This window comes from Strix uralensis, chromosome 3 (genome assembly GCF_047716275.1).
Source record: "Strix uralensis isolate ZFMK-TIS-50842 chromosome 3, bStrUra1, whole genome shotgun sequence".
Lineage (NCBI taxonomy): Eukaryota > Metazoa > Chordata > Aves > Strigiformes > Strigidae > Strix > Strix uralensis.
The window spans coordinates 90,275,370-90,302,795 of record NC_133974.1 but is presented as its reverse complement, the minus strand read 5'-3'; the positions used below and the strand labels follow the sequence as shown (position 1 = coordinate 90,302,795).

Genomic DNA, 27,426 nt, shown 5'->3' with positions numbered 1-27,426 from the left:
CCTCACTGTTCTACAAACAAAATACTGAGAGCTACTGAGGTTACCGATCATCTCTCTCCTGCACCCCGGACCCGCAGACATTAGGCTGTCCCAAAAGTGCAGGAAGACACTATGAATTCATTCAGTGCACCCACTAGCTTCCCCAGTTTATAGCAAGAAATTGGGTGTGGTGGGGCGTGTTAATTAAAAGGATATGGCAAATGGAAATCACTACTGTCCCCGGTGTTTATTGACCTTTCCTAAATTACTATAAAACTAGTGGGTTTTTTTCTTGTTTGCTTATGACTTCTAGGACAGACAGTTCCCCCTAGTAATATGTATTGTTTTTCTTAAATGACCAAGGAGAGAATTTTTCTTTTCATGATAGAACCAAGTATTAGTTTTCTTACTGTATAAAATACATAATTTTATTAACATATAAATATATAACATAACTATTCATGATCTAGAACCATTATTAGACAGAGATAGTAAACCTATCAGTGCCAAAGAAAACTCAGTAAGGTTCATTAAGTATTTTTCTTCTGTATTTTGTAAGAAGGATGATGTATTATGAAAATATCATTAAGTGTTTTCCAGTCCCGTCATGATTGGAAAAAGTTCAATATGTATTTTTATTTTTTTCAATATACCTAGCTGTCCTTTTAAAAAAAAAAAAAAATCTCGTTTCCCAGTATAAAAATTTACCAAATTTTGGAATACCAAAGGAATTCCAGAAACTTCAAGCAGCGTTAATACTATGTAGCATTCAGAAATGTCAAGTGAAATAAACCACGTGACAACAGATTACCAATCTACAGTCTCTGTTACACATCTACTATCTAAAGTATCATTCCATTCCTGAGCAAAATAGTAGAAAAGCTGGTGAAGGAATAAGTTATTAATAAATTAAAGGACAGATTGAATGACAATAGGAAGACAATGAATCTCAAACAATCCTGACTACTCAATCTATTCAGTTATTTTTACTTTTTTAAAAATGTAGAATGACACCTTTGTAGATCATGTGACTATCATGGCAATGAAATATAGACTGATGCAGTAGTAAACAGTGCACCTGTTAGGGGAAAAACAACTTGTTAAGCCAAAGCAGAGCTTCAGAAGTAGACATCAGTCAGGGCTTGTGAGCAAATTATAATGCTTTTAGTGAGAACCTGCAGAATCTGTTCACTATCGTGGCTACTAAATATTTTAGCGATCTGCAAGTTGAATCACCCTACCCTCCTATATTAAGCTGGCTCTAGCAGTCATTAGGACTTGTCTGTGGACTATTCTAATTAATAATCTGGCATAAAATTAATGTAGGGTTTTTTTTTTAAAAAAAAAAAAAAGCCTTAAACCAGAGCAATGGATTGCTTTCTGCTGGCTTAGTGAGATGTCCTGGCTCAGCAAGGGTTCTGGTGAACACCAGAAAAGGGGGAGGGGGGGGGAAGAAGTGAAACCTCGGGTTTTCTGGAGTTGTCAACTGTTAGATCAGCTCATCCACCTGATTTGACTTTGCTCTGAAGATTAAGAACTCATAAAATACAGGACGCACAATGTGGTATCTCAGCAAAAGGTTTTGAAATCAGAGCAGACAAGCACATCATAGGAATTAGAAAGGTGCCACTACCCTGACACCACAATTTACCATCACACAAAAGGTCCAGTTAGGAAAGCTCTTCTCACTCCCAAGATGACACCACTGCAAAAACTGAATACAATAGAGAATGTAGAAGTGGGGAAACAGGGGGCTAGGGGTAAAAGGATTTCTTTTTGTTGGTAGCCATTGCCATTTCTGGTATTCTAAATGTAATTATCTAAAATGTCACTTGTTAGAACATGACAAAAAATTAGAAGAGAGCCTCAATGAACAGCATACACCTCTTCACCCTCTGTTCACATAAAGAATTTATTTGTATTCCTGTTTTGTTTAAGTTTTAGAAAAAGTATCAGGATTTTATCTTCTGTATTTTCACCTAGCTTCCTCAACACCAGCTAAAGTTGCCAGCACTAGGTACTCAAACTGACACAAAGGCACACGCGGTTCTGCTACACCACCAAGCCCTTCAGTTGAGTATCAGAGCTGTGACTGACTGCACCACAGTTTTTAAGCCTGATTATCACACTGATAACACTGCCAGTTCTGTAAACATTATTTCAAATTCACTGATGTAAACACACTTCATCATTAGATGATTACAGAGCATAATCTAATGAGAACATTGCATTTTCTGTCATTTTTCTATATTGTTGATCTTTTAAGAGCATTGGTTAGATCATTCATATGCATTGTCATCACTGCAGCAAGAAGACAGGAAAAGGAATAGACCTATGGTTGTAAAATAACAAAGTTTATTTTCTCAAAAGAAAAAAAAAAATAGACTACAGGAATGTAACTACTTTCTCAACCCCAAAATAAAAAGGACTTTTTAATCTACTAGCACAAACCATGTTACCAGGCACAGAATTTAATTCCTAATGAAAACAAAACAAAGAAGTCAGGCATGGATGTTCAAACACTGGTGCAACTTGCAACAGCACAACTAAAGAGGCAGTAGATTTTCCATTTCTTGGTAGCTTCAAGTCAAGACAGGATGATTAAAGCCAGTATCTAGAGAAAGCTGAGCAGCTGCATTTTTCTGAAGAGACAACTGGGCAAAATGAATCACCAAGAGTCATTGTTTTTCAAACTGTACTCAACACAGCTCTGAAAGGTTATTTCACTAACAGAACCCCGTTTTCAGTTCAATTAGCTTCAGCAGAGTTATTTTGCACAAACATCACAGTGAGCTCCTCAGACATCAGACTGCATTGATTATTAGTAGATTTCTGTACCACAAAACTTTCAAAGACCAGTGTTTTTTAAAGGTTTATTTGGAGAAGAAAAACATCCCGCCAGTTCTAGCCCTATCAGAGCGCGTACAGGTGGAATCACCTGCCTGCTCCCCCACAACTGGCCTTAACCAAAGATTCTCGGGCTACACCTCGAAACGGTTAATCGGGGTCAGGACCGAGCCTCCGCTTCGGTGAGGAAAATTACCTTACAAAACAAAAGCTTCAGTCAGAGCCACTTGCCGTAATGCCGACCACGCTATCAAACGCGGGCCAGAACCAGCCAGCCCCTGACGACACCGCCCGCCACCACACCCCTCTCAGCCCCTCTCTGACGGTTGAAAAACCGCCGCGCGACCCGCCCCGCCCAGCGACCCGCCCCCAGGCGCCCACCCGCCAATGGGCAGGGGCTGAGGGCGGGGGAGGCCCCGCCCAGGGGTGACATCATCACCGGCCGCGCACCGTTCCCGCCTGTTTTCCCCCTCCCCGCAGGCCGGTTCCCGGGCGGGCGGGGCCTCGCCCCGCGCAGGCGCAGTTTGCTGGGGCCGGCGGCGCACCCGTTTCACTTACGTCAAAACAATTTACGACACCGCTGGCGGCTCCGGTTGCTGTGGAGTGGCTCTCGGTACCTCGCTGCAGCGCCCATCTTCCGCCCCGCTGAGCCCTGGACCCGCTAGAGGGTGAGAGCGGTGGGAGGCGCTTCTTCCCCGCGGGGCGGTTGGGGCGCGGCCAGGGCCCGGCTCGCGGTGCGGCGGGGGGTCCCGGGGCACGGGCATTGTAGCCGGCGGGCAGGCGTCCGGGGCGGGGAGGGAGGAAGGAAGGAAGGAAGAAAGGGAGGTGGGGGATGTCTTTGCCTTCCCGCGGGCGCTCCCGGCCGGGCAGGGGAGCGGACTGTCGCTGGGGATTCTTGTTTTAAATAGTGAATGTCGTATTTTCTAATCCCGGTACCGTCTTCTTCAGCGGATGTAACGCGAACATTAAAACACTTCTCAGTTCTGTGTGCGGGAAGAACGCGTACGCGTTTGGCGGCGAGGAGCACAGAGCAACTCCTTTTGCTCGCTGGTAGCTGTGCCTTAGTAACCAAGTGATGCAGTATCAGTCAGCTAACACTGGTCTTCGTCTCAGCCTGCTCACCTGTTTTTTTATTGCTTTCCAAGATTACTGAACGTCCAGGAAATTCCACTTTTCACATCATGGAGGCAGAACAGATTATGGAGGGACAGCCGCAGGTATTGCAAGAAAGGTTTTAGGTGGATAATGCTACTTGCATAAAAGAAACATTTTCACTTTGCTGACTGTGTGCTATTTTACAGGTTCCAGAAAATCCCCATTCTGAATACGGTCTCACTGAAAATGTAGAGGTAACAAAGATTTTGTTGCTGTAAAGTACCATGGAAGTCACATTCATGATCAATGGGAAAAATGTTGAGTCTCGAGTCTGATGTCAGTAAACATAATGTTCGCAAGAAAGTTAAATGGAAACTGATCCAACAGATACTAGTCCCTTGTGTAACTGGCTGTTAGTCTTATTTTTTTGTTGTGCTGCTTCCATTATGCTAAATGGTACTGAAGTAAATAATCAACCTTTTAATGAGGTGGGGGTTTCTTGCAAGTGCCCTCTGATTGTTATCTACTCTATTGCTATCTATTACATATATATCTATATAATATATTATGCCACAAAAAGCCAGCCAGATGTTTATTACAGGGAGGGGAATAGGAGGAGTTGATGGCATTTCTATAGAAGTATGAAAAGGAGGAATTATCTTCATATTCTTGTCAAAAGAAATTTGGATTTGAATAATCTAGGCTATCTTTAATTACTTATGCTGAGAAAGAGTAGACAATCCATTCTCTCCACTGTTGGTAACAGTGTGGGTTAGAATAACAACTCTATGACATTTATGAAAGAAATGCCTTCAGTTTTCCTCCATTCTAAGCTCCTACTCTATGCTAAGTTTTTGCAGAAACTTTTCTTAAATGGCCTTTGTGACTCATCTCCCAGATAACTGCTTGTCAGTATGCCTCAACTTCCACTACAGACCCATAACACCTTGGATATGTTGGTCCCGTATCGGTAGATTCGTGTACATTGCGTTGAATATATTTGGTTTACTGGCAGTGGTGGGGTATCCTTTTTTAACTACAGTTAATGATGTAAGATGATTCAGCACTTTTTGACCAAAAGGCACCTGGAAGCATTTTGTGTATGTTTTCTTTAAAGTGTCCATCTATACTTTAATAGAGCACGGTCTTCAACCTGAATTTCTTGTGCTTTTAGCATGTTATGTTAGAAGTGCATGCATGCAGGAACCATTTAATTGAGACCACTCTTTTTAGTAGTCAATTCCTGTGTCAGTCGTACAGAATTTAAATCTCTGAATGCAAAAGCAGAAATAAAAATGAGATTGTGTGTCTTCTGTTTTAGAAAACTTACGACTTCCTAACATTGTTTCCCCAAAACATAAGAATTTAACAGAAGGCTCCTCTGGATGAGGTTTCTGTGGAAGGAAAAATACACACTTAAATTTTCTTAAAAGATGTAAAGAAGTTATTGTCATTGAACTGGAGAGAGATGGGCCCTTTGTTTGCCCTCACACTTCAAAGTAGATGTGACTGCTATTACTGATGTTCATTCACCTTTTTTTTTTTCTACTTCAGAGGATAGTAGAAAATGAGAAAATAAATGCAGAGAAAACGTCAAAGCAGAAGGTGGATCTTCAGTCATTACCCACACGTGCCTACTTGGATCAGACAGTTGTACCTATCTTGCTACAGGGACTTGCTGTTCTTGCAAAAGAGAGGTAAGATGCTTCAGTGTTCCTTCTGCTCTTAGTAGGTCTCAAACTTGGGTGGTATGTCACCTTTCAGACCTCATGCACCAGACATGGGTTTGCTAGTTATAAGAAAGTCATTACAATAGGTTAATGAGCCTATGAATTGCTATGATTGACCATGCAGGACGGGTTCCTCACTTAGGTGCATATGGTGTGATGAGACTTACTGAATTTGTGGTCTCCCTGTGAGGTGTGCTACTGCAAAGATTGGAGGGAAAAATGTATTTTTTTATTAATATTATAACATAATTCACCTTATAAAAGCAAGGCAAGAAGTTGTTCTAGTTTTGAACAAGGCTTTTGTAGTGTGGAATTATGAAGAGTTCTGCTTGCCATATAAAAGACGAATTGGACCAGACATGCATCTTTGCCGGAGATTAAAACATTTTCTAAAGGATGAGGCTGACCCTGCACTGTCAACACAGTACGAAGCAAGCTGATAGTTTATTGAGTAAAGATTATGCAGTCAAGGTGTTCCAAACCAGTCAGTGTAGAAGGGTATTCTTCAATAATAGCAAACAGTTGTTCATCTTATCCAAATTAATTTCTAGCCTTTTGGTGTATCTGAACTATTGGTGAGCCATCCTGCATGTAACCATTTCTCAATTTTGCTGAAAAAACATCATCAAAAGCTGGTATGAATGACCATAATCGCATGAATTATGGTCAGAACATATTACAGCCAGAACAACCATCACCCGTGTCTTAACCTCAGAAGGAGTTGTGGATTTGAACTGAATTGTACAGAGAGCTAAGTAGGTGGAAGGGCACCTCAGAAGGTGCACCCCATTTGTACACCTGAGCAGTGTGCAGATCTGCAGCTGACATCTGTGGGAGTTCTGCTGCAGACTGAATGTAAAACACAGCCTGAGGTGGATGCCCCACACTTACTGTCTGGATACTTGTGTTACAGAGAAACTTTATTTTTTTTTAAAACCTTTGTTCACTATGGAAGGAGCTGTTCTTTGTGGGAACTCATCACAGGAGTGAAACTGGAACATTAATAGAAGAGGTTGGGGAACATGTAGGGAAAAAAAAATAATAGTGTCAAACTGGCTTTTCAGTTGAGCATATTAAAACCTCAGGGGTGAAAAAGCTGACTTACCAGCTCTGCTGTATAATCTGCTGCTTAAAATTGAACTGAAAAGTAACTAATGGATGCCGATTTCTTTTTTCTAAGGATTATAGAGATATTCAGGGAACAGCCCAGTACATCTGATGACTGTGCCTGGAATTCAGTAGAAATTATCATCCAGGATAATGAGCATATGGATAAATGACATATTTAGGAGGAGTCAACACAACTTTTGTCAGGTTTTGTAAGTCTCTTTGGAGTTCACTGAAGGAGTCAGCGAGTGCATGTAAAGGGGAATCCAGATGATACAGTCTGTTTAAATTTCCAAAAGATTTCTGGCACAGTCTTTCACTAAAAGCTTTTAAATAGTTAGTCGCTGTGGGATTAAAGGAAAAGCCTTTATATGGACAAGGAACTGATTGGAGGATGTGAGACAAAGTAGAAGTAAATGATGAGTTTTCACAGTAAAATGAGCTCAACACAGAATCCTGGAAAGGATCATTTATAACAGTTTGAAGAAGTGGCTGACAAAATTTGCTAATGATACAGAATAGGCTGGGGGTGGTTTGTTTTCTGTTTGTGTGTTTGGGTTTTTTTTAAGTTGATTGTAAATAATTGCACAGGAACTTCATAAATTCGATGTGAAACTATGGAAGACTGCTATGAAAAATTGAAACTATGACAAAAAGTGAAAGATTGAATACAAATAAACAGAAAATTATGCCCCTAGCAGGGTAATAAATACCCTAATACTAGTGACAAAATGAGAGATTCTGAGTTGACAATTACCCTTGTGAAAAAATATTTTTAAACTGTTAAAAGTATATGTCAATGCACTGCTTAATCAAAAATAAATTCTGAATGGTAGGATTTAGAAATCAAAGGGGTAAAAACAAGCATAATGCCACTATTTAAATTTATACTGTTCTTGTATTTTTAATACTGCGTGTAATTCCAATTCCCCTGTATCCTGGTAGAATGTGAAAAAGTAAGAAGAGTGACAAGGTGGTTGGAAGTATGGAGTGCTATCTGTATATGGAGTGTCTGAATAGATGATACCTAGAAAAGGCTTCTGTAAGAGAATGTATTAGGAATCTGTTAAATCACAAATAGCATAGAGATGATGAACTGGCATGGATTGTTTATCTCTTCTGATACAGTAATCAAATTAAGTGAAGCATGTAGCAAACTCATAATGAACAGAAGGAGGTGATCCTTCACAGGTCACATAATCAAGCTATGTAATTTTTTACCTCAGGTTGAGGACAATAACATTTTATTTGGGCTCAAGGGGCAACTGGTCAAAGTTGTAGAGGAATCCACCCAGGACTATTAAAGGTGCTAGCTCAGAAGTCTGGCACATGCTTGGAAGCCAAAAGGTGCATCCAGAGATACTTCTCTGGACCATCTTCTGTTTTTTTTAATGTTCTTTATAGGCATATTTGCTCACTGCCAGACCTTTGGTCTGATCCAGTGTGGAATACATAAATTTGTCATTTATTCTGTGGACAGAATCCAGATTAGGAGGATTCATGCACTGTAGCTAGAGGAGGTTTTTTGTAAAAAAAATTTACACACTAAGGCCAGTGATTCAAAGTGTTTACTAATGACTACCTGCAAGTTACAGCACTTCTCAAACTTGAAGTTTTTGTTGATGTTTTGTTGGAAATTTACAGGGTAACTCTAGGTAGTTGGTCATCCCTAAATCAATGCTTCTAAGTGTTTGGCAGGAGTTACGCTACTTTCAAGGGAAGGTGATTAGTTCTTCTTCAGCTACCTAGTTTCATGTAACAAAAATAATTGCTTTTGATTTACTTTTTTTCTTTACAGACCACCAAATCCCATCGAATTTCTAGCAGCATATCTTTTAAAAAACAAGTCACAATTTGAGGACCGAAATTAACTCCATAAAAATGAGGACAATTTGGCTGCTAGACTGAAATGCTTATTTGCCGCAATTTGTTCTCTGCTGTAAAAATCCTTTGGAACCATGATGTTGTCTTTCTTAATCGCACAATTTGCTTTACCTTTTGAGTTATTTAATAAAGAACACTTTACATTTAATATGTTCAGTTGTTTTAAACTAGCTATTAAGAGATTTCAAAATAAAGTACTGAAACTCCACTGCTGGACGAAAGTCTGAATAATTCCATGGGGCTACATCACCTGAATGCATGAACAGGGGAACAATTTATTATGGGAATCACATGTGTGATAATGTATATAATTTAATTTGATTTTATATAGCACCTTCCACATGTAATATGCCTAACCAGAAAGCAAACAAATTAAAAGCAGTTAGAATTTACTTTGAGGAAGTATTGATTAAGGAGAGAGAACTTGCTGGGAAGTGGGTTTAGTTAAAACAAGCAATTAGATTCAGCAGCTGAACAGATCATCCTGCAGCCAGTGTCCAGTGTTTCAGACGTTTACATTAATGAGGTGTGCTGTTCAGCATTTGTCATTGATCTCCTGTCACTGGTCTGAGAGACTGAAATGTCATATGACTGTCTCAAAGCTTGCTTGTGTCTGTGCAAACCTCCAAGAGAAGCTGCTGCGGCCTGTGAATTGGTCTGGGGGATGTCGCCCAGAGAAGTGGGAGTGTATTGAAGGATGCACCCCCCCACTTCCTTGCGGTTGCATTCTCTGGACTCTTAGACAAGCCTCAGAGGGGCAGAGGTGTGCTGAGTTGGCCCCATCCTGTAGCCATTTGTGGCTCTATTGTGTAGGCCAGACCCCATGCATGCATTGCTAATGAACTGACAGAGGCAAGCGTTCCTGCCCTGAAGCCGGATGCAACAAAACCTGTGGGACCAGAGTTAAAAAAAGAAACTCGAGGCGAGCAGATATGCTAATCAGCAGATACGATGAACTTAAAAAGGCAGCAGAAAATTTTGCTCAGTGTGCATCCACCCTCGAAGCCAGATCCGTGTGCACCCACCACCAAAGAACTGAAGACTGAGGACCAAGGGGACGCCCTTGGATCCATGGTGGTGACTATTCTTGCAGCCCTATCCCGCATCCTTGCTTTATTTCTGTCTTTTCCTTCCATTCTGTCCTATCACTACCCCTCTTCACTTTTTTAATAATAAAAACCTGTTTTGGGTATACGGCATTTGACCTCGTTTGTGTCTTAATCCCGCTCTTGGGATCGTATTGAAACCTCCCCCAACGCTGGATCGGGACAACTGGTGTGCTGGATTTAACTGAAACACATAATAAAGTTTGAAGGGACTTGCAGAGGTTCTGTAATTCAATTCTCTACTGCTACCCCTAGTTGGAGCATTCTTTCTCTGTCAAAGACAGAATCATTGAATAGCTCAAATTGGAAGGGACCCATAAGAATAGAGTCTCAACTTCCCGCTCCTTGCAGGACTACCTAAAATGAAACCGTGTGACTAAGAGCATCATCCAGATGCTCCTTGAACTCTTGACAGGCTTGGGGCCGTGACCACTTCCCTGGGGAGCCTCTTCCAGTGACTGACCACCCTCCCATTGAAGAACCTTTTCCTAATCCTACTCTACCCTGTAAAATATCATGTATTGTGGTTTTGGGGTTTTTTTTTCCCCTTAGGTTTACTAAAACCTTTTTTTTTTTTTTTTCCTTTTCCCCTTCTTAACCTCTTTTTCTGACCCCTTCTTTATTTTTCTTATAATCTCAGTTGGGGTAAAGGCCACAGCCCTTAGGGTACAATATAAGAAGCTGCAACAGAAGACTAGGGATCAGAAGAAAAAGGTAGAATTAAGACAGTAAACAGTATGTTTTGAAAAAATACAAGCAAAGCTGTGAAAATACAAATATTGTAGCTGGAGAACTGGCTCACTAGGTTATTGGCAATGGGTAGAGGGACTAGATACAGCCCTCAGAATTCCTATTTTTGTTTTCTGAGACTTGTAACAAGAAGCATAATGAATGTTGTTCACTAGCACTGGATACTGGAATCCAGATTAAGCATAGCCCAGTTATTAATAGACCAGGAGAATGACCATAATTTGTTTGACAGTCACAGAAATGGTAAACCTGGTTTCCAACAGCTTCTCAACTAATCAAAATCCTAAAATTTTATTCAAAGAAACTTCAGTATTGCTATCCTACCATTCCCATCTCTATTCTGTGTTTCTTAGTTAATTGCTTTAATATAGCAAGCAGTTAAAACCTTGTAAATTAAATTCTTCGCTGCAACAAGGGTTTGAGGTTTTTTCTGTGTGACATTAAAGGCTGCATAATTTTTTTTGTAATTATGCATAAACTCACAGAAAAAGAGGACTCGACTTGTTTCTTCGATGACTTAAAGATACACACTATTAGGTGGCCCACTACACATATAATATTTTCCCTTAGTTCTCTGACATCTACATGACTTTCCTATGGTAATCTGAGGATTTTTTTGTTTTAACTTTTTTTAACACAGCTTTTCTTCTTTAATAGCTTACATACATGGGTGTAAGAATGGTCAGAAGATAGATCCTTCAGAGGAAGGAACTTAACTTTTCAATTGTCTGCTAACTTGCAGGGGCTGGAATGAGATCTGGCTGTTACTCCTAGTAGGAAGGCTCTCAGTATTTTACATATTTCCTAACACACTGAGGGAAACATTGAATTAGTGTAGCCCACGAGCAGTAATATTGGGGAACAAAAAAAACCTGAAAGAAACAGCAAACCCAAAACCAAGCCTAAAAAGCTCTATTTTGGAAAATGCACAGAAATTGTGGAATGAGATTACTAAATCTATTGCTTTGTGGTGAACAGTCTCCATCAAACGCTGACACTGAAAAAAGACACTGGAAGGATTTTAACAACTGTTTTGACTTTCTGGAATGAATAATAACTTTTAAGTGAAGACAAAGAGACACCAAAAAGACTTGGTACTGCTATTTTTATTGCTAAAGTGGCATTCTAAGGTTTCATCCATAAGTGACAACATTACAAGACTGTAAGAATTGATACACGTGGGGAAAAAAAAAAAAAAATCTATGCTGATCCCCAATTTCTATGTTGAAAATTTGTGCAAGACCATACAAAAAGAAGCATCTCAGCTATTAATCTTCCCTAGACAGAGCAATTTTCCTGTAATATATCACCATGCCTGAATTCAGAATATAATCAGATTTCTCAGCTTACAGCAACACCCTCCAGGCAGCTGCACAAAAGCTTGTCAACGTGGGGTTTCTGACAGCCCTTACATCAACCTAGGATCTCAAAGTATGAGTACCAGCCTTAATGTGAGCTGTCCTTACCAGGAGCATGCCACCTACTCAGCCGCTCGTGCTGCCATTTGGTATGTGGTGTCACCTGCTGTTGTCTTCCTGTCTAGGCTAGTTCCAGAGAATGAAAAAGCCATGTTCACAAGGTGATGATGTTAGAAGATTGACTACAGCAGCTTTTCTGGGCAGGTCCCTCCAAGAAAATAAGTTGAAATGTTACTAGCAGCAGTGAACTCACCAGCTCCAAGAAATAATTTTTAGCGATTCTTGTAAGGGTATGACAAGTCAAGAGGAGAAGTGCAACCATATTCCTTTACATGTTAAATTGGCTTCACCAATTAGGATCTGCTGCATAGAGAATATTCTGTAACAGGAAGAAGATAGCAAGTTACCATCTGAATAATCAGATCATATCTGAGTAGTCCAGTTCTCAAAGTTAGGGAAGTAATGATGAAGCCCAAATTTTCAAAGCATTTACTTGTTTTAAACTTTCCCCACTACAAACCAATGAAAATTCTGTGAAGAGACTTGACAGATGCTTGCTATCCTAATTTAATCCAGAAAGAAAGAAGTACGATTTTTCCACAGGAAACACCAGTTCTGAGGGCTTCAAGATAAATATATTTAATTTTCAAGTACAAATTAAAAGTGATTTTACATTTATAAAAATGAGGAATTCATCAATAAAATGAAGAATAGATGTAAGGGGCTACAAGTTATTAACAGATGTAGAATAAAAGCTTGAAGAAATAATTGAAATGGCAACTTTAGATGTACGACAGGCCACTGCCAAGTAACTGAAAGCCATTATCTCTTGATTCTTGAACCATTATTTTTCAGTTTTCTCCACACTACCCTAGGTAACTGAGTGTATGTTCCGGAAGGGCAGTAAAATTAAGCAGAAAATAAAATGGAATACCTGGTTAACACCACAGCACACCTTCCAAGATGACTATTTTAGATCTAATATCCAGAAGTTACTATTCAGTAACTGTGAAAGAATTATGTATGACTCATATGCAGTATTTTGAAGTCTGCCTTTTTAAATGCTTCCACCATGAACGTTATCTTTTACCTTGAAAGGGACAGTGACAGAAGAAAGGATTTCCCACTAAAAGCAATTCTGATCAAAGGGTTCTAAATCCTCATATTCTGAAGCTTGTTACCACCTAGAAATACAGTTTGACTTGCCAAATCCTTTTTTTGCACCTCTATCAAGGACTTTCTCCAAAATCAGTACAGGTCTTTGAGCTATTTTCTGAACTGCTGTCACTATTGTAAATGCACTCTGATCAAAAGAACTTCTCTCTCCCCATCAGACTTTCTAGAAATAAAACAGCTGCTTTCAAACAAATGAAAAATCTGATAAATTCTGAAAGATACAAGCAGCTGAAATCAGTAGGTTGGAAACATGAGAATTCCTATGCCTACCACGCTTGATAGAATACAGGTTTTGATTTATTCTTATCATTGTACAAATTATGTAACAAATTATTCTTAGCCAAGCCTTAGCTTGTGCTCCCTATTCTATTTCATAGTCTGAATTCATTTTAAGAGTGACTACATAGACTAGATCACAGAAGTACAGAATGCCAGCTGTTACAGAAAGAGGCATTTTACCATGACGAAAAAAGTATCAGCACCGCTTCTGCTAATGTTCCCTATTCAGTACAGTTTTAAGTGAGGACTTACAATGTAAATGCTGTCTAAATAATTATGGGGCAGTTTACAGCAGTCCTAGTGCAACACTGTCTAGGAATGTGTCATATTCCTCTTCCCAACATGCTTTTATCTCTCTTCTCAAGTTTGCTTTGCAAGTGTGCATAATAAACCAGTTTTCTAAGAGGAGCCTAAATTCATAAAAGGCTGCTGAATGGTTGAGAAGTATCTATCTCCTGGAGAACATATGGCCTTCTTTTTTCTCTGGTGTACACTGAGGTATTTACAAGATGGATAATTACCCACTGATACTATCTCAGATGCTATTACATTATACAGGAAGTGGAGATATTTCCCTTGTAAGGATTATGAAGTTGTGGGGGACACCTGCTTTTAACAGTAGAAGGAAAAACAGCGGGTTCCTCAGATGCAGAATGACAGTTTGTAATGAGAAAAACCTAGAGTAAACAGCTTCCTGAGAAGGGAGGAGACAGGAAGTGGACAATGTGAAAAGCATGATAGGAAAGAAGGCAAAATAAACCATGTGCAAGAGGACAACGAGAGCAAAAACCAAGAAAACATCAGACCTTGAAAGCTGGGCCAGCTGAAGACACATGCCACCCAAGCTGGGGACAGGATGTTTACTCAAGGAAAACCCTGCATACCAAGGGCACACTAACCAGCAAGTCACTCTTGCCACAATCTGCCTTCTTGCTTTTCTTCCAGGTAAGGAACAAACTGCCAACAGACATACATGTGTAACAGTGGTCTGTGCTTCAAGGGTAGGCTGACCTGGGGGACTATCCGTGCATTGTGTCAACTCTCCCCTGCACATCAGAGAAGAATAACTGAAATAGTAGCTCTGAACAGGTTAAGTGCTCCTGTTACTTCTCCCTGTATAAAGAGCGCTCAGAAGAACTACAGACAAGGCAGGAGGATCTGCCAACCTAACCCATGCTTCACAGCATGAAAGTGCAGGCCAGTTTCTCAGCCTGTGGCTAGAACCTTTCATACCGCCATGTCCTGAGCACCAGGAAGCCCAGCACTGCCATCTTTTATTTAACTGAAGAGCTGCCAGCTTTTCTGTTTCTGCCTCTTTCATTTACACTACGTGGCACTAAGGGAATGCATCACCTACCCTTAAACAAAGAAACAATCCATGATCAGGAGGTGATGGTTAGATGTTTAAAAAGAAGAACCCACAAATCACTAAATGCTGCTGTTGTATGGTGTCCACCTGTGATAGGGAACAAAGAAAATATCCTACAGTCACCCTTGCCAGTGGAAACAGCAGAAATTCCTCCTGTAGTACTATGGATGACAAGCTTTGGCAGGAAAAGGCAGAAACTGAGAAGGATGTTCTCCAGCTTCACTGGGGTCTAGATCGAGAGTGCTAGTTGATAACAGAGAAGGACAGAGATTCACAGAAAAAAGGCTGCCACGGTGTTTGTGGCACATGTCACAATCTAAGGAGTAGCAAAAAAGCCTGTGCTTTCTATGACCTGCTAACACTGAGCTGCAGTTGTTTCTCTGCACCTATACGACGTTCACATTACATAAAGTAAAAACTTCATCCTAACCCACACTTAATCTAGGGGAGAAAAAACTACACACAAGAAAAGAAAGGTTAATGAGGAAAGCAAGGGAGAAGGAAACTTAAAAAGGAAGCACAAGGAGAAAAGGGATCCAGCTAAAGAAGTACGCAACAACAACAAAAAAAGAAATATATTTAAGAAATTTTAAAAGGCAGGCTGAAGAGGAAAAAAACACTACATAAAGAAAGGTAGTAAACTCATAAGAAAATACTTATAAAATCTTTTTACTCATTAAACCATCTAGATTACCACTTGGAAGTTCCTACATTTTATTTTCATTGGAGGGGAAGTGCTTGGAGATGAAAGCTCATCCTCTAAATGGTAGAAAGGAATACTAGATAATTAAAATTATTTTAACCTCCAGTTTCCCTAAGATGTTCCTCCTAGCAGCCTGCTCTAACTGTTCTTGGTGGACTGGGGGACTATGGTACATCAAAAACTTGAAACTGTATGCTGGCATGACCTTTTTTCTAAGTATATAATCACAACATTTATTTTTCCCCATGGAGTAAAATTTATCCTCTGCTGCATGTAGTCAACTTCTTTGAGGGATTAGTAGTCAGTTCAGGAACTATTCCCAGTACTGAAGTTTATGTAAAAGATTTGAGAGTTATGAGTATCACTACTGCCAATACAGTTTTATGTTAAAGCAGTTGGGCAGTTCTTCAGTCTAGGCAGAAGTTATAATCCATGTCAACCTTTTAAAACACACTATTTGTAAAATAACAATGGAATATTATAAGGATAGATAGAGCCATCAAGCCTGCATAAAACATTAGATATTTTCTGGGATAGTCACTCCCATTTCCTCATGACAACCTATTATAAGTATTATTAATTGGAGACTCCAGTCCTAATTGCCCCTCAGCTGCATCAGGAAGCCAGTGTCATGGGTGCAGAGGAGAATCCTAATAAAAATGCCATCAGCCATACCTCTGCAGCACGAGCCTTTTTGATCTTCAAGACATACTGCAAGTAATGTCTTTGTCCCCCCCATTTCCTTTGTTTTACTGTTAAAAAAACCAACCAGAAAACACAAAAGCTCTGTATTTTGCGTGCATTTATAACTGGCTGAAGGACTTTTTGAAGAATAAAATGACATAAGGGGAAGAAGGAGAATGTGTTTCCTGACCTGGCCCATATATTTTCCATCTCACAAAGCATCAGTCTGTCTTAATACCTTAATGGCTGCAGTCCCATATCTCTCTTGTTGTGGCTTCCCTCTCTCCTGGTTGCATCTCATACGTCAGTGGCTAAAACCGCTTATCCCTTCCCCCCTTTTGTACTGGCCATACTCCCCTTTCCGGTTCTGCCTTGTTAGTCAGTTCGAGCTATGCTTGATGTCTCCATGGCAGCCATCCATTCACCAAGCTAATAAAAAAAATAAAGGGGTGGGGAAGGATTAAGCTGAGGAGAACCCGAGACTTCTACACAGATGTACTCCCACAGCCCTCGCTGCGTGCCACGGTACCAAAACCGTAACGGTACGGGCAGGGAGGCGTAGGAAAGGAGCTCAGAAATAAGGAGCTTCAGCCCAGCAAACTCCCTGTGCTCTCAGCCCCACACCGCCGCCTTTGGGAAACGATGCTCTGCCCCTCGAGCCCTCAACACCCGCACTGCTCCCACAGCCCGTACCGGCGAAGGGGGAACCAGAGGCGGCCGCACCGTGTTCTCCTCACAGCAAGGGGGCAACCCCGGGCACCACACAGCTCCCGAGAACACCGCCCACCCTCACCTCCGGCCCGGCCTGGGAGGCAGGGGCCCGCCGCGCCGCGCCGGAAGGGGGGTGCAGGGCCCAGCCGCGCTTCCGCGCCCCGTAGCCGTTCCCGGACCCGCTGGGGGCGCGGGGGGGGGGTGGGGTGGGGGGGGCGCCTGGCCGCCGCGCGGCCCCAGCGGCTGCACCGCGTGAGAGTAACCGCCAACGCACCCCGCGACCCGGGGCGGGGGGGGGGGGGGGGCGCGCGCGGGGCGGGGCTCCCCCTCAGCCTCCGCTCACCCCCCCCTCCCCCCCGCGACCGGCCTCCCCTCATCTGACCTGCGCTCGTAATCTTCCCTTCCACCACGGAGACACAGCCCCGCCAATCAGCGAGGCCAGAAGCGATCGCCACGGCAACGCGGCCGGCCAATCCGAGAGGGACTCTCCTTCGAGCCCCGCCTTCTCCCCCCCTCCCCCCCGAGGCGGCGCCGCTCCATTCCGGGCTTGTCAAAGCGGTGGGCGGGAACGGCGCAGGAGGGCGGCCAATGGCGGAGAGGCTTTTGCTTTCGTGCCCAATGGGGGAGCGGCGCCTGTGCGGCCCCTAGTCCACGGGAGCCGAGCCGGGCCAAACCCAGTTGCTGCCGCGGCCTCCTTCTCTTCGCGCCCCCCCACCTGCCAGCGCGGAGTTGGCGGCGGCGGCGGCGGCGGCCTCGGGCTTTGTCCCCGCGCCCCCCCTCCGCGCCCCGCCTCGCGGGGCAACCGCCTGCGGCCGAGCCCGGCACCGCGCCCCCGGCCCGCGCCGCCCCGCCCGCCGCCTCCGCGCGCCCCCCTCCCGCTCGCCGCCCGCCCGCCCGCCCGGAGGCGCCGCCGGCAGCGCCGCCTCCGCCCGCGGGGCCCGGGCCGTGCCGGGGGAGGAGGGGGAGCAGCGCCGCCGCCGCGGCCGGGCCCGTCCCCCACCGCCTCCCCCGAACACCATAGGCGGCTCCGGCACCAAGATGTCCAACCGAGTGCTCTGCCGGGAGGCCAGCCACGCCGGCAGCTGGTACACAGCCTCAGGTACCGGCGCCGCGGCCCGCAGCGCCGCGGGGGGCGGGGGCTGAATCAGCACTTTCCGCCGCCGGGGCCGCGGCCGGTACCGGGCGCGGGGAGGGGCCGTCGGCTCCGCCCCCGCCGGCGCGGCCGGCACATGGCAGACGAAGGAGGGAGGGAGGGAAGCGGGGGGGAGCTGGGGACCGCGGCTCTCCCGGCCCCGGTGGGCGGGTGGGGGTCTGGGCGGCTGCTGGGCCCGGCTGCCGGCGGAGAGTGGCCCGGGAAGCCGGTGGGGCGGGCAGAGCTGGGGAGGGGGGGGGCCGCTGTGCAGCCGGTGGCCGTAGCCTGCGTCTCGGGGAGCCGAGCACAGCCGCCTGCCGCCGCGGGACCCCCGGGCCGGGCCCCTGCAGCGGGGCCTCTCGCCGCAAAACCGGTGTTTGAGCGTGGCCAGGGCTCGATCGGCCCCTCCGGTGTCGCTCCTTGTGTGGCGGCCCCCGCTCTAGAGACGCGCCCTGCTGCGGCTTCCCGTCTCACGGCAGCGGCGGCAAAGCCAGCCTGTGCCTTGTGCCTCGCACCGAATATTGCACTTCCTCGATGTGAGAGCACAGGAACGGATTTCGGTATTTTGGAGTGCTCTTGTGGTTGTGTTTTTGTGGTTTTTTTTCCTCCCTGAGAGAATACAGGATGTCTGGGGTGTTTTGCAGGGTTTAGAAGGCAGGTGATGGGGTGTGGGAGTGAAATAAGGTTTATTTCACTTCTTGTAGTCCAAGATGAGCTTCTGTCTTCCAGAGTGCTTTGTCTAGTAGTAGTGGAAAGCTATAAAGCAGTAATACAGAATGGGCTCTGTCCATTTAAAAATGTAGTATTTGTAGAAAAAGAATAGAAGGAAGATGTGGTGCATTGGAGGGAGGGCTACCACTCCCCTTGACCTCCCCCAAAAAGACAAAAAAACCCCTGTAATAATGGCTTGATAGCACATATGTTTGGAAACAGCTTTTGTTGCCTTTTGGGGCAGAACTGTGCTGTTATGGATGGGATGCATGTTTGTATTTCCGGAGCTGTTAACAAGGAGACTTGTAAGGGATGGTCTTTTACTGGCCTCAGGAGTAAAGATCATTACAAAACTGCAGGCGAACAAACTTCGATGAACAAGAGGCTGTTGTAAAGAATAGTTCAGAGGGATGGGGAAGGATACAGCTTAAAAAAGAGATGCATTCAGGATCCTAAACTGACACTTAAGTAGAACTAGATGTGAAGAGTCATACACTTCTCTTGGCTATAATAGGTTTCCCCTCTTCTCCACAAGTTAATGAACAAGGTATGAGGCAAAAATTGAAAGGGAAGAACAGAAATACAGGGTGGAGGGTAACGGAGGAAGAGGCGGATTGTGAGATAAGTAGCTGGGCTTCAAATTGTGGGTAGACAATTCTGAGACAACAGTAGAGGATGATTGTTCTTCTTCCGACTTTAATATTCCAAACATACTTGTTGTGTCCATTACAAAACTGGTCTTAAATCTTCATTTAGTGTCAACAGCTTGCAGTTAGTTTTTTCCAACGGTCTAGAAAGGTAGGTTTACAGAAAGCAAACAAAATCATGTCAAAGGTATAGATTTAAACACATGCAAGCCATCAAAACATTGAAGCTTGGTGGTAACACTTCCCAGCTTGCTTGTGCTATTTATATTTTCATTTATGAATAAGGCAGAAAATTAATTTGCGATGTGGAATGGCTAGATGACCTTACACTTAAATTTTGTAGTTTGTTTGATATTGGACTTCATACTAAGTTACTGCTGAATACTTGCAAATAGGAATATTTTTTTTCATAATTAAGAGGCATAGATGTTCTCTTTTCTATAAAAATTAAATGCATAATTTTGTTAGACTATACCCTGCTAAGTCTGTGTGACTAGTTTGGCCAGTACTACTTCTCTGTAATAGGACATCCAAAAGCGTGTTGCTCCTGTTGCTTTTGGGTAGCCCTCTGGTTATTGCTTATTGAGGAGGTGTGGGATGGTTGCCCAGACACTTAAACTGTATGAAAAAAACCCAAACTGAATCATGTTGTAACAAGTTATGGTGACTGTGCTTTTGAAAAGTTAAATTGTAACTGTTACAGTGTGTATGGTGGGGGGAAGTGGTTGGTGTTGCATAGGCTGGAGTTTTGGGAAGTGTGTTTTGTCTTCCTTTGTAGGATTTTCCTTAAACAAGAAAAGAGCATTATCTATGTCTCTTATAGAACTATCTTGTGCTGTTTACATAGTATGTGAGGGTAGGAATTCTCCGTGTTCAGCAAGACAGGGACTACCTGTTTTTTGTCGCTTGGAAGCTCATTTTTGTGTGCCATTTAGGAGGATCCATGAAAACTCAAGAGCAAACAACTGGGGACCAAGAGGGTATGTGTTCATCGTAGACTTAACTTAAAATCTTCCTGTATTTTAGGCCAAACTCACATGTCAGCTGCTATTTCAAACTTGTAACATAGGCTTGTTTCCTCATTTATACTACTTGAAGAAAGTCTGAATTTTACCACATGGTTTCAACCTGCATAGTTTAAAGGGTGGAGCTGAGGCAGGAATTAGAGTTTGAATTGTGATAGTTCTTCAGTGTGTTCTCGCGATTCTCCGGGGATTGTGTTGTCAGGTCCTCCTACCTACTCTTTGTGCTTGCCGTCTCAGCCCAGAAACGATTTGCTGGGTTATATATAAACTGGTTAGCATTTAAGCTTCCCGTTTCCTGAAAACAGCTCTCTTTCTACAGATCTGAGTTTGATTGCATGGGGCAAGCAGATGCCCTGGAAACCCTCACCCTGCTCCAAAATTAAGATGACCCTGTCTGAAAGGGTAATGAGAAACGTGATTTTTGAAGGATGTGTTCAAAATCATTATGTCTGAAAGCATTCTGAAGAGGCTGTGTGAGAATGAGGTTTTTAAGTGGCAGTCTATCCCCAGGTGCCTAGTACCTGAGGGTAAAATGTCAACAAAACATCTAGGATGATGCATGGTGTCCTGGAGCGGGTGGCTAAAAAAATGGTATCTGCAAGATCTGGCTGTAGAAGTCAGCCCTGGGGAAGAAGGGCCAAAGCCAGTTGAGGGAGAAGAGGACAAACAATGGATCCAGAATCCATGCAAACTAGCTTTTGTGGCCACATTTTATTCTAAAACTGGGTTAGCTGGCTCCTCTATGCTCCAGGAGTGGAAGTAATATCAGAGGTGAAGCCATAACCAAGTAAGAGGGAGCTACTACTCTTCATGGAGGGTCAGTGTAATGTATATAAGAAGGTTTAGTAGAAACGTCACCTCTTGTCTTTAGAGACTGCTCATTTCTAGGGGTCAGCAATTGCTTCAGCTGAAAGTAGACCCTCGCTCCCCTATTTTCTCCAGCTGTGGGATATGCACTGCTTAGGTTCTGCCTTGGAAAATATAAACATGCACTACATTCTAGTGTGAATACATCACCTAATTGTGTGATGCTAATTAATGTTTTAGAGCAGGTGAAAATGGCTATGCAATTACACTCATCCAGACATGTTCACATCTAACTATAAACAACTTTGTTGTTAGTGGAAGGAAGGTGAGGTCCCAGGCAGCAAGCTTGCTGCTTCCTACTCGATGAAGCTGAGAAGAGGGGCAGGAGGGGACGATGGGCTTCATGGTGGTGTTAGCATTTAACTTCCCATGTGTTCTTCATCCATAATGTGCTGTTCTAAAGAAAAGTTTAAAAAGCAAGTTCCTTAAGTTTGTGTGGTTGAGTATGAAAAATTTGACCAAAATTATCATCATGTCTTCTCCTCTAGAATCTTTGGTGTGGGGAAGTTCACATTCGTTCCACGTGAGTCCGTGTAGCATCTTATTGGACTTTAGATGTGGACCAGTGGAGCATTTGTCTGGCAGCAAACTAACAATGAAGTCACTTTGGTTAGTTGTTCCTCCTCCTACTTAGGAGCAGCACTGAATATGGGAAGCTTTACAAGTGAGCTTCCAAACTGAAATAGTGCTATAACCATTGCTAATAGTAGGCCACTAGTCTAAATAACCTGTTTTTTTACTTGCAGACCTTGATCTATATGTCTGCTTTTAAAAAAGTTTAAAATGGTATGTGCCATGCCATTGCTTCTGTAGACTAGCAGTCTGGTGCATGGTGGCCGCTAAAAACACTTGCAAAAATGAGATAGAGGCATACCATGTAAATAAAAGTATCACCTTGTTGCACTGCTGTCATGTAGATTGTTTTTTAAAAAAAAAGTGTCACTGTTGTGTGGTGAAAAATATTACATTCTGATTTATTTTTGGAAAAAAGTCCCTCTCCTGCTGGGTTAATTCAACCACCTAGCATCCAGACCTCTTGAGAAATTGATTTTGACCAGTAGGGGGAAGAGGAACATTAAGGACAACTTGAAACAAAAATGGCATAATTTTCCGTGACTGTGAATGCACGACAGATACATTCCTAGATACAAAAGAAGTATCTGAAATATAACAGGAATGACAGGCTATCCCGAGCACAGACTATTTGCAGGATGGGGTGTGGATGCTCTCTCCTGATTTACTCCTCCATGTGAGTAGATTCTGTAAGTGCTGGGCAGTTCGGTGGGGAATCAATCCATATGTTCCTGAAATGGCAATAAATATTAGCGTATGTGCATCTCTTCTCCTGTATAGCATGCCATTGCAAGTAAGATGTCACACATTAGGGCGCTTAACATGCCTTATTCACTGGCAGCTGGCCTGCCTTGCCTGGCTTCTGGAAGTGCTAATTGAATACTGTACCACTCTTCATTAACACGTTTGATAAGACTTCTTGTCTCAACTTTTCCCCAGTCAGTGGCATGCTGATACAGACAAAACACAAAGATTTTTATTAAGCTATTCCAAATCACAGGAGTAAAATTGCATTGAGAGTGTGTGTGAATAGCAATACCACATGATCTAAAAACTTGTCCTGCGAAGCGAGTTTGTCATTGTATTAGGTGTGGCTTCTATCTCTGTTTTCCTTGACTAAGCCACAGTGGTCAGAGGTGTGCTTTCTGGTAGCCTGTGCCAAGTCGTTTGAACTAGGAGAACCTTAATTTCTATATGCTTATTGATGCAAATGTGAGTTGGCAGAGTAATTGCTGCGCTGACTTGAAAGGACATTGCGCTTATTGTCTTCAGAGCTGTTTTTTATGATAGGCCAAGTAAATGGTCTGTCTCCACATAAATGTTTGAAGAGACTTTAAATTTTGTGGTACTCTTTTGTTCAGAGTTGGTTTTCTGTTGCCCTGGCTTGTAAGAGAACCCCAAAGGAGGTAGACACTGACATCTTGTTGCTAGCATTTCTAAGGATTAAGCTTCTAACTTGTTTGGACAAGAAACACCAGAACCTCCGAATAACTGGCTGTCATGCAGCCAGGGGTGTTCAGACCTTGTCTGTTAGGCTGAGGTCTGCGTAATGGTGTCTAGGTCAGCTGGAAAGGGTAATACTTAGAAGAACTTCCACAGATCAGAAAATAAATGAAAAGGCAGTTGTGTGCCATGAATGATCTGTTTCAAAATGATGTTTCTCTCAAAGTTGGCCACTATTTCAGCATATTTGCAGCCTCTTCTATTCCTCTGGAATCCCCAGTAAGATCTGCATTTATGTTTTTTTTACTGCCTTTGTACCAAATACTGATTTTTCTGATGCCAAAACCCCCTAACTCTCTGTTAATAGTTCTTTGAGGTAGCCAGCTTCAACATGCAATAGCAGTGTGATTCTGAGATAGTACAGCTTTTCTCACTTGCACCTTCTGGGGCTTGAGGGCCCTGGAGAGTGACATGAAAGTGATCATTTTAATGAATAGTGATGTAATCTCAGCATTTGTGTGCTTGTTGGCATGAGCTGGAACTTCTCATCAGCATCAGAGAAAGTGTGTACATCAGTTACAGCTGTTTCTGCTCTGCCATGGTGTTGCTGAATATGTGTAATCTGTTCACCACGCCTGCTGCCCATGGTGTCTGAGGGCAAACACTGCTGCTGGGATGCCTTTCACTGGCCCTCAGAGTGGCTGCATCCTACCTTAGAGCAGAAACCCTTCTCTGTAGTGTGTTGGATCTGAGTCTCTGCAGCAGCTGAAGTGGCTAGAAGGAAATAATGTGTGCAATCTTGTGTGTTGTTAGACTATGAATGCAGACGAGGAGTTGAGGAAGATGGTCGCTGTATCATAAAAGAGTCTTTTTATGAAAGTGCTTAACTCTGGTGTGCCAAGATGTTCTCCAGAATTGGAATACCTTATCACAGCTCATTCATAAATGTAATATACAAGTAATGAATCACCGTGGTGTTTGTAGATGGTCACAGACAAATGGATTCAGGAAAAATGTAAAAAGTGTGTGAGGGTCACGGAAATGAGAGAAAGTTTTGACCTGATCTATGTGGTAGTGAACGGAGCTTTCTGCAGTAGCAGGATAATTAATGTACTGATCATGAAATCTTAATGTTGTGACGTTAGCTGGAGCGTTGCAAATACAGCTATTAGGGTAAGTTCTTACCTTCCAATCTGTGAACAACTAATCATAGCATCTTGCAAATTTAGAAAGTATTTGCTTTGCAATGTTAAGTAGTAAATGTAATGTTTCTTGCCCTTTAGTCTTCTATCTTTTTTAGACATTTTATGGGGAAAGTGGCTGTGTTATTGCTGGCTCATTTATGAATTAATCATAGAACACAGTATTTATATGCAGGCTGTATTATTTAACATTGTATACTGTAAAAGTATACTGGAATAATTTAAAATACAATTTGCAGGCTATTATTTTTAGCTGAATCACTTAGTCAGAATCAAGATACTCCAAGTAAAGAATGTAGATTCAGCTTTTACTGTACAACTGGAACTGAAAAACAGATTTACATTTGGTGCCGTCCTGGTATTATTAAAATAGGCCTGCAAGTACCACTTAGTGAATACTTTCACAAATTCAGGCTACATTTAGCATGTATGAGAGCCAAAATCACTTTCTCGGAGCTATAAAACAGAAGGTCGTTTGTTTGAATCTCTGAATGACCTAACTGCTAAGGTATTTTGTAAAGCTAGGTAGGTGCATGTTGGTTGATATTCTTAGAGTGGCATTATAGATTATTTATTTTCTAATAACTTTCAGTAAGGAAATTAAAGAGCTAGTGGAATACTAGAAAACTGGAACATGCAAGTGAGAACTGCCACCAAAGCAGATTTCAATGTTTCTGTTGTGGCTTTGGTTTTTTATTTTCCCCCATTCAAGTGTTACCTGCTGTTTTATGTTCATCTTACAATCTGTATAATAGGAGCTTATGTAGCATCAGTGTAGTCTTTATTTGTATCTGAATTTTTTTTTCCCCCCAGTCCTATAGTTTGCATAAGTAAATTTCTGCCTCACTTACAGGCTGATTTCACCATTTCATCAATATTCAGTATTGGAAGAGAGTATATGCTAGCAGTAGAGAATGTGCCCATCAGCATGAGTTGTTGGAAATCATCGTCTATTCCCAGCAAATCCTAGTCTCTGCATAGATAAAACTTGTTCTTCATTCAAGGATTTGGCTTTTATGGCAATGAGAAACAGATTTTTTTCAAGTGGGGTGTGTGTGCTTTAAAACAATCTTTATACTTGCTGCAGTTTTAACTAAGAAGAGAAACTAGTTAGTCCTCTGTCATGTTTCAGGACAATTGAATGAAATGTTTTGGATTCACCTTCAAAGTTGTGGAGAGAGGAGTTCCCTTGTTTCCAGTTACTAAACTAATTTAATTGTGTGCCAGCCCCCAAGGTTTCACTGTTGCTTACCTTGACTTTTCTAACACCCTACAAGAATAAAGACTTTCTTACTTCTTAGTACATATGCTGTAATACTTATTACAAGTATTTTCGATGTGTAGACTACTTCATCAATGGGTAAAGATAGTTAAAAGATAAAAGGAGTAAGGCTCAGAAAAAAATGTTGGCTCCTATAGGGTAGGAGACATGCTTAGGCAAGTAAAAGCTGTCAAGTAGAAGTGTGAAAGCTGGCAACTGTAGCATTACTGTCATTGTGCTCCAGTATTACTTGCATTGCTGCAAGTGCTGTACATGTGTGACCAAGGGAGACCTAAGCAGTTTTCCCTGGTGCTGCTCTGAATTTGGGTTGAGGCTTATGCTCTTCCAGTAAAAAAAAAAATTCACTGAGACAGGATTCAGAGCAAGTACTGCATCTTCCCTACCGATCTGAAAAGTGGATTTTGCACTAGTAACGGTGGCTGCTGGGACAGGAGCAAGTTCCAAATATATTATGTTGTCACTTGGCGTACAAACACTTCAGCCTCATGGCATGAGGTGAGCTTGGCTGTGGAAAGAATGTGCTGGTTTGGCTTAACCCACAAAGCCTGGACCATGACAGCTGTAAATTGAGGTGATGAACCTAAGCATGTGACTACCAGATGTCTTTATGTTATTATTCATTGGGTAACACTGACATGGATTTAATGTGGAAGGCTTTCTTCTTACTAACTGTAGTGCTTTGTGAGGGGATAATGACTGTAAAAATAATTTATCCTTTTAGGCAAGATATTTGAATAAATGCTGCCTATAGGTGTATCCATAAATTTGTTTGGGGGAGACTTGGTCTGTGCTTGCAATTATTTTTAATTTGGCATAACTTCTGCTGATTTCCAAAACAAAACAGGATGTGAAATATCCACAGATAACGTCAACATTCTTTAGTTACATACCTATATTTATACCTTACTTCATAGGATTGAAATGCAGATCTTAATGTTATGTGCTTCCGTGAAGCTCATATTTTGGCACCTAATCTTCCTTTAATCAATAAAAGGTCTGATCTTACAGTATTAAAGTGTATTGATTGTTGCAACCATAAAGCTTTCTGTCCTTCTGTCTGGGCTAGCCTTAAAAACCCTGTTGTGCTCATCCTGCCAACTTTCTCAAGCTGGGCTTTCCACCTGTGGCTGGAGGAGCAGGGACCTCTCCTACTTGCCACCACTGTGGGAGGAGCTATTCCTTACCCATGCTTGTTGGTTTAGGAGATGAATATTTACTGCCATTATCTCAGTGACTATTTGCAAAGACTTTCTTTCAGTTTACCTTAACTTACATATGAACAGAACTTACTTTTGGAGCTCTTCATGAAGAAGCTTCTCATCTCCTATAACACCATTCCATATGACAGAGTGTATCTACTGTGATAATGTGGGTTTATTTATATTTTGTATCTCCAATTCAAATATTTTGACTTCGGCCTTAAGCATTGTCATGTCTGAGAAACTGTAAGAAAAATTTCTCTAAACACTTCAACAAAAAGTTTATGCTAATTTGATAACAAGAAAATTACAGTTTTAGAATATCCCCCTTAAAGTATTAAGCATAGGAAGCTGCAGGTAGGCTATATTCCAGTCAGTTCACATGGGTGCTGTTTGATTATTTTTTTATTTGTTTTTTTTACTTTAGCTAAAAGGTCAAGTGGATATGTTGTACTCTCCATTCTTTCTTTCTGTTAGTCCTTTGGAGAAAGAGATTTACATGTTTAT

The 27,426-nt window shown here is 42.4% G+C and overlaps 2 protein-coding genes and 1 long non-coding RNA gene across 3 annotated transcripts in view; 2 read left to right on the top strand and 1 right to left on the bottom strand.

Moving 5' to 3' along the window:
• The first annotated feature begins 3,337 nt into the window (after positions 1 to 3,337).
• Positions 3,338 to 8,850, top strand: DPY30 (dpy-30 histone methyltransferase complex regulatory subunit). Its single transcript, XM_074863291.1, has 5 exons — positions 3,338 to 3,494; positions 3,972 to 4,043; positions 4,128 to 4,175; positions 5,476 to 5,618; positions 8,557 to 8,850. Exons 2-5 carry the CDS (start codon positions 4,008 to 4,010, stop codon positions 8,627 to 8,629), a joined length of 300 nt encoding a protein of 99 aa, XP_074719392.1. The 5' UTR covers positions 3,338 to 3,494; positions 3,972 to 4,007; the 3' UTR covers positions 8,630 to 8,850.
• Positions 8,851 to 11,586: 2,736 nt separating this feature from the next.
• On the bottom strand, positions 11,587 to 17,677 carry LOC141941115 (uncharacterized). Its single transcript, XR_012628224.1, has 2 exons — positions 17,221 to 17,677; positions 11,587 to 16,556 (listed from the first exon to the last, which is right to left on the bottom strand). It is a non-coding gene; the product is annotated as an uncharacterized LOC141941115 (long non-coding RNA).
• A 73-nt stretch (positions 17,678 to 17,750) lies between these two features.
• Positions 17,751 to 27,426, top strand: part of MEMO1 (mediator of cell motility 1) — a 29,701-nt gene continuing 20,025 nt past the window's right edge. The window contains exon 1 of the mRNA XM_074863289.1: positions 17,751 to 17,937. Coding sequence (XP_074719390.1) covers positions 17,877 to 17,937 — 61 coding nt within the window. The 5' untranslated portion in view covers positions 17,751 to 17,876. The remainder of the gene's footprint in view (positions 17,938 to 27,426) is intronic.